Source organism: Desmodus rotundus, chromosome X (genome assembly GCF_022682495.2).
Source record: "Desmodus rotundus isolate HL8 chromosome X, HLdesRot8A.1, whole genome shotgun sequence".
Taxonomy (NCBI): Eukaryota; Metazoa; Chordata; class Mammalia; order Chiroptera; family Phyllostomidae; genus Desmodus; species Desmodus rotundus.
The window spans coordinates 66,719,476-66,732,035 of NC_071400.1; the positions used below are offsets into that span (position 1 = coordinate 66,719,476).

The 12,560-nt window shown below is 49.4% G+C and overlaps 1 protein-coding gene across 4 annotated transcripts; it reads right to left on the minus strand.

The window, feature by feature from the left end:
* Positions 1-883: 883 nt before the first annotated feature.
* On the minus strand, positions 884-11,798 carry PORCN (porcupine O-acyltransferase). 4 transcript variants are annotated; one of them, XM_053917600.1, is made up of 15 exons: positions 11,675-11,798; positions 10,842-11,015; positions 9,510-9,702; positions 9,143-9,186; positions 8,586-8,767; positions 8,375-8,505; positions 8,242-8,259; positions 6,961-6,975; positions 6,737-6,862; positions 6,482-6,582; positions 5,311-5,387; positions 5,154-5,217; positions 4,960-5,045; positions 3,817-3,927; positions 884-1,323 (listed from the first exon to the last, which is right to left on the minus strand). In XM_053917600.1, exons 2-15 carry the CDS (start codon positions 10,975-10,977, stop codon positions 1,222-1,224), a joined length of 1,386 nt encoding a protein of 461 aa, XP_053773575.1. In that variant the 5' UTR covers positions 10,978-11,015; positions 11,675-11,798; the 3' UTR covers positions 884-1,221. The 4 variants fall into 4 exon arrangements, with proteins under 4 accessions (XP_053773575.1, XP_053773577.1, XP_053773576.1 ...); XM_053917602.1 differs by lacking the exon at positions 8,242-8,259; XM_053917601.1 differs by lacking the exon at positions 6,961-6,975.
* Positions 11,799-12,560: the final 762 nt, after the last annotated feature.

Here is a 12,560-nt window from a genome sequence, read left to right on the forward strand (position 1 = left end):
GCCATTTTCACTGTTGGCTGAGCCAGAGTCAGGAGGTGGGTGAAGTCAGGAACTGCCGAGGTTGGTAGGCGTTTCCTGCTCGAAACCACCCGGCTGCTAGTTTTGGCTTCAGTTTCCCTATCCCTTATCGGTCAATCTTCTGGGAAAGTGGCTAGTCATCCTTATCGTCTGCGGCTGAATCAGCATTGCGTTGTGTCCTCTCATCTTTGCCCTGATTTTCTAAGCAGACCAATTAGTCAGTTTCCAGACAAACCTTCAATCTTAATGCCCGAGTGCGCAATAAAACTATACTAAGAGATCACATCCTGTACGCTACGCCTCCATCCTCTACCTTAGCATTCAGGACCCCTTAGCGGCCATCCTCACCTCTCTCGACTTCGAGTCAGAAAAAAAGCAATCCAAACTCCTTGAGGGCCAGTTGACATGGAGACCCTCAATCTCCCCGTGCCAGCTCTAAAGAACCAATCAGACCTCCACAATTCTAAGCCAGTGAGCATCCAGATCGCACAATCAGACCCCAGACTCACACCAGACCTCCTATCCAATCACAACCTTCAGTCCTAAGATCAGTAAACATCAACTCTGTCTTGCTTTCCATTCTTTCTATCTCAGTCACAGCAACCAATCAGAATGGGGATCCCTCAGTTTTCCAGCCTATTGGTATCAGGCCTCCCCCATATGCAACTATCCAATTTGTCCAGGCCCCACTCAAATGAAGCAGTGCCCTCCTCAGACTCATCATCCAATCATGAACAATAGTAAATTAACCGTGAGCTATCACAATCTGCTCCCTGTTCATGGTTTCTAGCTTCCAAACCTTAATCCATGCTGTGCCCCTTTCCTCATTCACTTCTACTCCCCACTGAGCAATGAAGAAAGAGTCTTTTGTATGTTTCCTACTTTTATTTGACAATAACAAACTGTATATAAAAAGGGAGTACGAAGGTGGGGAGTCTGTGGATCTCCTCCACTCTGGTTCTCCCAGCATTCCCCACCCCTAGGCCCCAGCAGGGACTACACCCTTTCCACCTTGTGATGGGGTGGGGATCAGCAGGCATGGAAATTGCGTGTGTGTGTGTGTGTGTGTGTGTGTAGATGTGTTGGGGGGTTCTATGATGGAGAGGGTTCAAGAACTAGAGAGGGGGCCTTCCCTCATCCTCCATCAGAGCTGGCACCCTGAAGAGGGGTCGTGAGGGAGCTGCGAAGGTCCACAGATATGCCTCAGGCTATGAGACGGTAGAAGATCCAGCATCCAAAAGTGACCCAGTGACTGGCCCAGCTGAGCTCTGACCACTTGTGGACAGTATATGCCATGCCATAGCCCTGTGGGAAGGAAAGAGGTGATGGTCCCACTCAGCAAGAACAAATAAGGCCTCAGGAAAACCCATCCTTTGCTGAAGGCCATTTCTGTGACTCCACAGTAACCCTAGGTGAGGCCCCAGAGAAGAGAATGGGTACATATAAAAGGCAAGCAGATTTAGGTTTTTTTTTTCTTCAAAAACCATTTTAAAAACTAGACAAGACACCCTGGCTGATGTGGCTCAATGGATTGAGTGCCATCCTGTAAACCAAAGGCTCGCTGGTTCCATTCCAAGTCTAGGGCACATGCCTGGGTTGCAGGCCAGGTCCCCAGTAGGGGGCATGTGAGAGGCAACCACACATTGATGTTTCTCTCCCTCTCTTCGTCCCTCCCTTCCCCTCTCTCTAAAAATAAATAAATAAAATCTTTTAAAAAAAGACAAAAATTGGCAAAGGAGGTAAGTAGGCCATTCTCAGCAAAGGAGAAAACCAAATGGCTCTAAACATATGGCTTCACTCATCATCTTCCTCCTGTCAAACTGGCAAACACATCCAGGAAGTCTGAGAGGCACTCTGTTGGTGGGGTGACAGACACGCTCATACACTGCTGGTGGAGGGCAAAAAGGTAACTTCTCCATTTCAACCACCAAGAATAGATCCTATAGTTCGGTGTTCACCTGTGTGAATCCACATGGACACGAGGATATTAGTTGCTGCAATGTCATTTGCAGTAGGAAAAGACTGGAAATCACCTGGATGTCCACTGATAAGAGACAAACTACACTGTGTCATATGCTTACAATGGAAATAATGAGTGAGGACACTCTATGTTCTAATGTGGAAGATTTTCAAGGATTTATATAATAAAGCAAAATGTAGCACTGTGTCATTCATGAGACACCTCTAGGGCAAAAACCAGGGGGAGGGGAATGAAAATATATTTTTATATTTGCTTATTATGCTTAAATTTTTGAAGGATATTTTAATTAAATGAATGAAAGTGGTTACCTGTAAGAGGGCGGTAAGTAGATGGGTAGGAACAAGACTTTCCCCCGAATAACTTTTTTTTTAATTGTAATTTTAATTTTTGTAAGGATTTTATTTATTTACTTTTAGAGAGAGAGAAAGGGAAGGAGAAAGAGAGGGAGAGAAACATCAATGTGTGGTTGCCTCTCACATGCTCCTACTGGGGACCTGGCCCGGAAACCCAAGCATGTGCCCTGACTGGGAATTGAACCAGCAACCCTTTGGTTTGCAGGCCCGTGCTCAGTCCATTGAGCTACACCAGCCAGGGTCCCCTGAATACCTTGAATATTGTTTGGTGTTTTGAACCTTGTGATATACATTAACTATTTTTTAAATGTTTTAATTAAAATAAGATAAAAACTTTATTTAAAAGGAAGCAAAATCCAGATTTTGCATACTCAACCAGAATAAAAATTAAAAATTGTTTTTAATGAGCCCTGGCTGGTGTGGCTCAGTTGGGTTGGGTGCTGGCCTGTGAACCAAGGGGTCACCAGTTCGATTCCCAGTTGGGGCACATGCCTGGGGTGTGGGTGGGGTCCCCAGTTGGGGGCGTGTGAGAGGCAACCTATTGATTTTTCTCGCACATTGGTGTTTCCCTCTCTCCCTTCTTTCCCCTCTAAGAAATAAATAAAATCTTTGAAAAATTTGTTTTTAATGATAAAAATGATATAAAATGAATTTTATTTTTAATTAAAAATAAAAACTTAAAAGGGAACAACAGCAACAAAAAAGAGAAACAGAATGTGGATCCTTCAAGAGCCATATGAATAAACATTATTTTAAAAACTGTTTTTCATTTAAAAAGGATAAAATCTAGAATGTGCATACTCCACATGAATAAAAATAAAAATAGTATTCACATTTTAAAGATTTTATTTATTTATTTTTAGAGAGAGGGGAAGGGAAGGAGAAAGAGAGGGAGACAAACATCAATGTGTGCTTGCTTCTCACATGCCCCTTACTGGGGACCCAGCCTGCAACCTAGGCATGTGCCCTCACTGGGAATCGAACCAGTAACCCTCTTTGGTTCACAGGCCAGCACTCAATCCATTGAGCCACACCAACCAGGACATAAACTAGTATATACATTTTAATATACATTTTTAATGTAGAATCCAGAGTTTTTACACTCAAGCTAAGTAAAGATATTTTTAAAAATAAGAAAGAAACCTTGCAAATTCTACCTAAACAAAAATATGATGAAATGACTAATTGAAAAAAAGTAAAAGCTGGATTTTATACTCTATCTCTATAAATAAATCTTACAAGTAAAATAAACATATTTTGCACACTTCACCCAAATAAAAGAGCCAGCAGTGCGAATCAACCGCAGGGACAATGGGAAAGAAGGACCGAGGAGCACTGTGTGCACAAGCTGAAGACACCACACTAAGTCCTCATGCCTCATCCTCCCTGTCCCCCTTTGTCCTCATGGTTCCCATGAGCAGGTGGCACATCCCTGGGTACCCCCAACCCAGGGCCCCATCTCACCTGCTCCTCTGTGGTATCATCCACATCAACATCGAACAGGGAGCCCAGGTAGGCCAGGTGGAAGATGGCCAGGGCTCCGAAGAGCAGGTTTAAGGCTCGTACCCCCAGGCCCTGTTGGGGGACAGATGGATTTGTTTGGCAGCTGGACCTACTCATTGCCTCTCAGTACCACCTGGACAGGGGAGCCCAGGGAGATGCACAAAGTGCAGTGGGTTCCAGGAATGAGGATATCCACAGCACCCCAGGGGTGGGAAAGGGATGGTTCAGATCATCCTATGGGAGCTCAAGAGGTATCCAGGGATGAGGGTACTGGTAGCATTGAGGGCATCCAGGTTGACGGAGATGTGAGTATTCAGGCAAAGGAGGCAGAATGGTGGAGCTCCACATCGGGGGTTTATGATAATAAACATCAGTAGTCAGATGGGAGGCAAATCTGAGGTTGTCCGTACTTCTTATTGCAAACAGAATAAAACAAACAAACAAGCAAACAAAAAAAGCAAATCCCCACCACATTTTAAAGGGCCCACCATTCTCCTCCTTGCTCACTGTGCTCAGGCCACAATGGCTTCCTCGCTGTTCTTCAAATGTTCCAGGCCCTCTCCCATCTCAGGGCCTTTACACTGGTTCTTCCACTTGCCTGAATGCTTCTGTCCCTCACCTCCTTCAGTTAAAGTACTCAAAAGGCACCTCCCTGAATAAAATTGAATCCACTTACCCCTGATATTTCCCTTCTCCTTTCCCTATGTATTTCCTCCTTGGCACTAATCGCAGTCTAACAAACTATTATACTTTACTGACTTATTTTTTATTCACTGTCTCCCCTGTTAAAATGTTTGTCCCAGAGGACTGAAATTTTATAGTTTGTTTTGTTCACCATTGTATCTCCAGCATCTAAAACAGTGCCTGGTACCAGCGGGTGCTCAATAAATGTTCACTGGGGACATAAATGCCCGGTGTGTATACAGCAGGTGCTTGATAAATGTTTGTTAGAGACACAGGTGGCAGTGAACAGAGATGAGGTTTTGGGGATGGCTCAGGCACCAGAAGAAGAAGCTGGGTGCCCTGAGACAGATATGATGGAGACAGAAGTGACACTTTTGAGGGGGAGTGTTGGGCTTGAGGTTGCCCAGGCTGAACTCTCACCAAGCGATGCTGGTGTGAACATTCTGGTGGGCACCGTTTGGACAAGACGCAGGCACTGAGGATCCGAGCCAGGCGCTTCCGGAGGACTGGGGTAGATGGGGGGAGGTAAGAGGGTCAGGTTAGCCTCAGGGGACAGTGGTTCCAGTGCCCTACCAATCTTCCATCCTGTCTGCTAGACTGGGCTCTACACTTACCATGCTCCACATAAGTGATAAAGGCCAGGGACAGCAGCACCGCAGCCAGGTGGAAGCTGAAGCCCTGGTGGGGGCCAAGGGAGCAATAAGGTGAGTGAAGCGGAGGCCCTGACACGCCCGCCCATCTTCCACCCTAATCCCACTTCACCCTGCTCACGTGCAGGAGGGCGCTGGCTGCATAGGTGACCAGCACGGCTGAGAAGGTCCCCAGGCGGAGAGCATTCTTGAAAACATCTGGAAGAGGGTGATGCAGGTCAGGAGTCTCCCAAGATTCTCTCCTGCCCTTCCTGGGGGGCGCCGTAAGGCAGGGTGAGGATATACACAACATGTTGGAAGCCCCAGGAAAAAGTCTTTATAATGGCCTCATGCTTCATATGTCTAAAACTTAGCTCCTGAACTTCTCTCCCAATCTGTCCCTCCCACAGTCTTCCCAAGTGTAGCCAAAGTCAATGCCACCCTTCCAGTTCCTCAACGCAAAAACTTGAGAATCACCCTTGAGCTGTCCTCTCCCCACTCTCACAACCAAATTCAGCAAATCCTATCAGTTTTACTATCATAATTTATCCATAATCCAGTCTCTCCTTTCCACACCCACTACTGCTTACCACCATCCCCGGCCTGGACTACTGCAGTGGCCGTCTCACTGCTTCGGCCCTCACCCCCTCCTGTGTCCTCACAGCAGCCAGTGGGTACTGTTACAACCCAAGCGAGCCCAAGGCCCTCCTCTACTCAGACCCATGTTGTGGCTCCAGCCCTCTCACAGAAAAAGCCAAAGTCCTCCCCATGGCCAGTGAGGCCCCACAGACCAGGTCCCTGTCAGCTCTCTGACCTTACCTCCTACCACTGGCCCCCTTGGCTCTCTTTTTAGGTTTTTTGCAGTGGCCGTTCCCTCTATCTGTTATACTCCTCCCTCACATGTTTACATTGCTTGCTCTCTCATCTTCTTTAGGTCTTTTCTCAACTGTCATCTCCTGCCTCAGATTGGCCCAGGCTAATTTATATTAAATGGCAACCTCCTACCCCCACTGGCAACACTCCCAAATCATTCTTTCCTGCTTTATTATTTTCTTTTTTACCATAACACTTATCACCATCTGAACCATTGTGTATTTTTTTTCTCTTATCTGCTCCCCCACAAAAATGCCAGCTCCACAAGGGCAGGGATTTGGGGGTATTATTATTATTATTATTATTATTATTATTAGTCCCTGCAGTACCTTCAGTAACTAGCACACAATAGGTTCTCAGTAAATGTTTGTTGTATGGATATGTGAAAAGGGCCTAAGGTAAGGACTTTCCACTCTTGGAGTGGTGACTTGGTGACTCACAGTTATTTAGCCAATAAGACATGGGCAGGTTCCAGCTTGTGACAACTTCCACCATGGATCGAGGCAGCTCCACATTCAGTGGCTTGGACACTGTCAGGTCCCTGTGAGCAAAAGAAATACAAATTCATCTGGGATCTCAATCTAGCTAACTGCCACACTTTTGTCTTGGCTATTTCCTCCCACGGGAGCACCCCCTCCCTGAAGCTCCTCCAGGCAGCACCCTGTGGGAGAGGATGGCCCCCCAGCCCTCCCCACCATTCCAGGTGATCCTTCTCCTCGGTAAAGCCAGCTCCCGCCAATGTAGCCGTGGCCTCGGACAAGAAGCCCACAAAATAGTTGCTGAAGTGGAAGGAGACAGCACTCTCGTAGGCTCGCAGCCACCTGGAGAGAAAGGAACAGGGGGAAGAGGCATCATGCCCAGGGGCCAGCGTGACACCCCACCATGCATCATCATCCCCAGCCCCACTCTGTAGACTCACCTTACCACGGTGCCCCTAAGGCCCGCAGGGGTCAGGAAGGCAGCAGAGAAGAAAGGAAAGAGAGTCAGAGGCCCAGGAGGCTGGCCTGAATTATATGTAGACAAGACAGAAACATAGTGGCAAAAAGAGGTGCAGTGTGATAGTCACACACATACATACATTGTCAGTTTCATGGGGCTCAAACAGATGTGTGAGCTGCCCATGACAGTCTTGCAGTCTCACATGGTCACACATCCAGACCCAGCCACTGTCAGAGGCCTGACCTAACAATCCCACACTGTGACACAGCTACTCGGCCAGGCACAAACATGATCAGACTCACAGCCTCACAGCTCTCAAACCTGGCTCACTGACCATGAGACACACAAAGTCCTGCAGTTAGGCACAGAGATCACCAAGCACCCTGCTCTGAGCACATGCACAAGTCTACACTCAAGATAGTCATCCTGTCAGTCATACAACAGACACAGTAAAAGACAGGCAGAGTCGCGCATTGGAAAAACGGTCGGTTCTGGAATCAGGCCTGGGATTAATGCCTGCCAGCTTAACTGAGTGACACTGGGCAAGTCACTCCACCTTCCAGAGAGCCTCATCCAGCATCAGACACAACCAGTGGCCAATGAGTTGGGGAGGAAGGGGGGGTCATACAATCAAATAGCCAGATGAAATTCTGTAGTCATACCAGAGGCTGATGGTCAGCCCCGCACACAGGCACAGGCACAGAGTGGGTCACAACTCCTCGGCTAGACAACACCATGCAGCCAGAGAAGGCAGACCCACAGGCAGAATCCATCACAGACAGGCACATAACATGCTACAGGCAGACCCATTCCCAGCCAGAGTTACAAGCCAGACTTAACCCAGTGACAGCCACACACCCCATCATTGACAATGGCACAGTCAGACAGCCAGAACTCCAGGCCCACATAGGGAATCAGTGGCTGAGAGACAAACAACCCATACACACGCCTAGCCAGAGTCACAGACAGGTCAGCATCACCAACCAACACATACTTGTCACCCTCTGTACAGTCATGTAATTTGCTTCTAATGGTGAAACAGCAGACCAGATAGACAGTCACACACAGTATATGTCAGTGTCAGTCATACGCAGTCACAGAGCCAATCTTGGCCAAACAACAGCCACAGACAGACACTCAGTTTCTGTCCAGTCATGGGGTAAAATGGTCAGATGGTCTCAGACTTAACAGAACCAAGAGGTCAGACTGGGCCCCCACCCCCCAGTTAGCCCACTCGCCCTCAGCACCTGCCCTCATTTACCTGGCTTTGCGTTTCTTGCTGTAGTAACAGAAGACAGACAGAAGCATTAAGAGACAGGCTCAGAGCTGGGGAGACCCCAGGTCCCTACCCAAACCCCTCACTGCAGGGCAGAGGCCTCAAAGTCCGTGCTCACTTTCGAAGGAGGCGGTCACCATCAAGAGGGATGAAGTATGGGAAGAGGTAAGGGCCCACACAGGTGGACAGCACAAGGCACAGCAGGGCCAGTGCCAGGCTCCGAGCCACCTTCTGCAGCCATCGGCGACTCTGTGGGGATCAAGGCTCCATGAAGACTGCCCCGTGGGGGCTCCCATAGTCCCTGCCCACCTGTCCACCCAGAACCTCACCAGCGGGCGACCTTGGACAGCCTGTAGGTAGCTGTGGAAGGATATCCAGGGCCCAAAGACGATGGTGCCCACGAAGTAGAGGTAGCCCATGAACTCCACAGGTGAGGGCACCGCACCCACCTCGCCCCGGTCCAGGTCGAAGCCCAGAGACACCGCCTTCATGGCCACGATCATCTGGGCCCCTATGTGTGGTGCCCATGGTCAAGTGAATGGGCAGAGAGCAGGTCAGCATGGGGAGATGGAGAGCACCAGGTGAGGGGAGGTAGGAAAAGAACAGTTCAAGGGTGGACAGGTAGGCATGGAGTCAGATGGGCAGATGAGCAGGTAGGCCCAGCACTGGCAGATGCCTTTTTTCAAAAGTCAGGCACATACATGGGATGGGAAAGACAGGTGGGGGGAAAGGTGTGGTAGAGAGAGAGACACAGATGTGAAGGGAATCTGAGGCCTGCACATCCAGTGGGGTGGGCAGATGAGGGACAAAAGTAGGGAAGGAAAGACAGGGTTGGGGGAGTTAGGAGATGTAGAATGGGGCAGGTGAGAGAACCAGGGTGTCCTACCTCGCATCTTGTGCCATGTCACAGTGTCTACCATGTGCATCTCACTGAGGAAAAAAGGTGGCGGTCTTGGGCCCCTGACTCCCATGGCCTCAGAGACCACAAAGGGCAGACCAAGGTTCAGAGAGGGTTATGCCTTCCCCTGTCCTGCACCACCTCATGGAAGAATAATTCTCCAGGATTCCCTCCTCCAGAGGGAGCTCAAAGTCCAGCCTGTTCTGTACAGCCTTTAGAAAGAACTGGTCTCCCACATTCCCTCCTCCAGAAACCCCTTACCCACTTCCTGTCCTGGACAACTTCACACGGAGCATCCAGGGGCCCTACTCCACCCATATGCCAACAGTGTGGGAATGAGAGCTCACACCCATACCCCATGAGCAGGTAGATGAGGATGGTGACAGACAGGAAGACGCCGCGATGGGAAGAATGTCGGCAGAGGAACAGCACAAGGTAGCATAGGAGGCTGAGCAGCACAACCCAAACCATGTGTAGCTGGAAGAAGTGGTAGAGGCTGAAGAATCCACCTGCCACGGTGCTTGCATGCTTCAGGTAGGATGGTAACCCTTCCGGCAATAGAGGGAGAGAAAACAAGAGAGGGAAGTCAGGTCGGCTGACAGGGCAACCTGAGCAGAGAGCACAGCCTGGGCAACGGCCTAAAGGTTACAGTGTGGTGGGATTGCAGGGGGCTCAAAGCATGTGTTGGGGAGCTGGAGAGGTGGCAAGGCCTGGGTTTAAAGAAAAGGAACATCTATGAAGGATATGTGGAAACCCTGGGAGAAATGTGAGTACCAACTTATATTGCATAATATTATTGCATCCAGATTAAATTTCTTGAGGGGTGATGGTTGAGACGGTAGTTGTTGGGGGAAGATGTCCTTATTATTTGGGGACACATACACCAATAGATTTGGGGTGAAGTAATTTAGGAAGATGATAGAATGGGCATTAGTGGGAAGATATTGACAGTTGGAGAATCTGGTAATGCATATGTGAGTATTCATTGTACTATTTTTTTCAACTTAACATCAGTAATTGAAATATTTCAAAATGAAAAACCTAAGAAAAATAAAATAAAATACCTTTTTTTATTTAAAAATACCTTTAAAATAAAAGAAAAAGATGAAAGTGTAAAACCTTTGAATTTCATATTTCCAAAATTCTCAGCATCCTATAGGGACCTTGGGAACTTGCCATCTTATCATTTGGATATAGGCTTGCTGTGACTGTAGAAACATTCCAGAATCCCAGCATCCAGAAATCTCATCATGCCCTGATTCTAGAAATGCAGAATGCCAGCATTTTGAAGCCTAGAATATGAGAATTTCAACTTGTCAGATCCCCAGACCCTGTAATGTGGTACTTTGGGATTCCATAACCCTTTCACAGCAGCATTCTAGAATCTTATAACCTTGGGATATAGACATTTCAGGATCCCCAAATTCAAGAACCTCAACTTTCCAGAATCCTAGAGCCCAGGAATACCGAAAGGCATGGTGTGGCATGGTTGGACATGGCATCATGTGGCATGGGGTGGCTGGGTATAGTAGGATGTGGTGTAACCTGGTGGGATGTGGTGGATGGGACATGTTGGCATCTGGCTTGGCATGGCAAGATGTGGCAGAATAAGGTGTGGCTTGGTATGGATGAAGTGGCAGGTGTGATATAGACTGGCATGGTGGTACATAGTGTGGCAGGCACTTACCGAGCCTCCAGAAGAGGCGGCAGGCGAGGCAGATGGCAAGGAGCAGCCAGATCTGGTCAAGGCCCTGCTGGGCAGTAGGCAGGAGACAGCCCTGCAGCAGTTGCTGGAAAAATTCCTGGCGGCTGAAGGTGGCCATTGCAGCCCCCCCACGGACGGATGGACAGATGGATAGACCTGTGAAAGTGGGTACACAGAGCCAGGATGTCCATGGGGCAGACCATGGTCAAGGAATAGACTTGAGCACTCAGATTTCAGTTTGGGGCCGTCCAACCCATGTAGGCACAGGATACTGGGGTATTGGGGGAGGGTGTGAGTGTCAGGTACATCAGACCGAGCTGCCAACTGTGTGTGTTGTGGTGTCCTGGGTGCCCACACACAGGCCATGACCTGTGGTGAATGAAGGACTTGTGTCTCTCCTATGTTATGAGGAATCGGGGTCCAATGAGGAATGAATGGTGTACATTCCAGGCCGGTATATCAAATGAAGGGGGGGTCCTCTGGTTTCCAAGGTAGAGTCACTGTGTGTGGAGTGCAGAGAGGGAGATTCTGTGACATTTGGGGGCCATGTGCATCTCTCCTTGTACGGTCATGAGGGGTGTCCTGTATCTCCAGCATGCCCCATCTCACCCCCACCCGGCCACTCCTGGCCACCAACAAAGCCCTGACCATGCCCGAGGGCTTCAGGAGGGTGGTGATGGTGGTTGGGGGCAGAGGAAAGGGGGGAGTCTGAAAGGTGATGGAGAGGGGACCCCAGAACACGCGCTGCAGACCAGTGAGGGGAGGCCGGCTTAGGATGGGAGCAGAGCAGCCGCGAGCGCATTCCTGCGACCTACCTGGCAGGAAGGAAGCTGCGGTCCCAGGGGCCGGGGACGCACTGCTGCCGCCGCCACCGTCGCCGCCTCCTCCCGGCAGCCTCCCCAGCAGGCCGCAAGGCCGGGACCAGCTGCGGCTCCCAGGGCAGCGCGGCGAGCGGGCCCTTTAAATCCCAGGGAGGCCCGGCTTGCCACCTCCGCCAATGAGACGGCAGAAGCGGGGCGGGACTGGAGGAGGAGGAGGGAAGCTGGAGATCGAGCAAAGGAGGAACGGGGAGGTTGAGAGGAGCCGGTCGCTGCGAGATTTTTTCGCGTACCACGTTTGTGCCCCCACCTTTCCGGCCCTGAGTGTTGCAGCCCCTGAACATTCGCGTCCGGAGGTCTTCTGATCGTCCTAGAACAAACTTTCCAATCGTCATATTCCTAATTCTTGGAAGCTGACATGGGAAAGATGGGGTAGGGAGGAGGGAAAGCCCGCTCACCTTGACTGTTCCCCCGCGCACGTCCTTTCGACACTGTAACGCTCCCGATTCACAGATGGGAAGATAAAGCGAGGTCTCTCCTATTCCATCCTTTGAGGGAACTAAAGGAATTTCCAATCCTCCCCATCCCCAGGGGCAGGCTAGAAACATTTGTAAGTATTGAAGATGTAACTGAGAAGAACCAATTAGGTACCTGTGCTTCCCCTAGGGACTCCTTGTGAGCGCTTTGCTGGTCGTTGAGAACTGATTTGTTTGCTTAATTTCCCATCCTTTAATTTTTCACCCTGAATTGAGGGTGAACCCAGCAACTAGTGAGTATTCCCTGTGAACCAGGATGCTAGTATGGAGCACCAACCGATACGGAACATTTATGAAGCTTTTACAGCGTCCCCAACGATGGTTTGTATCAGGCTCTGTATGCACCA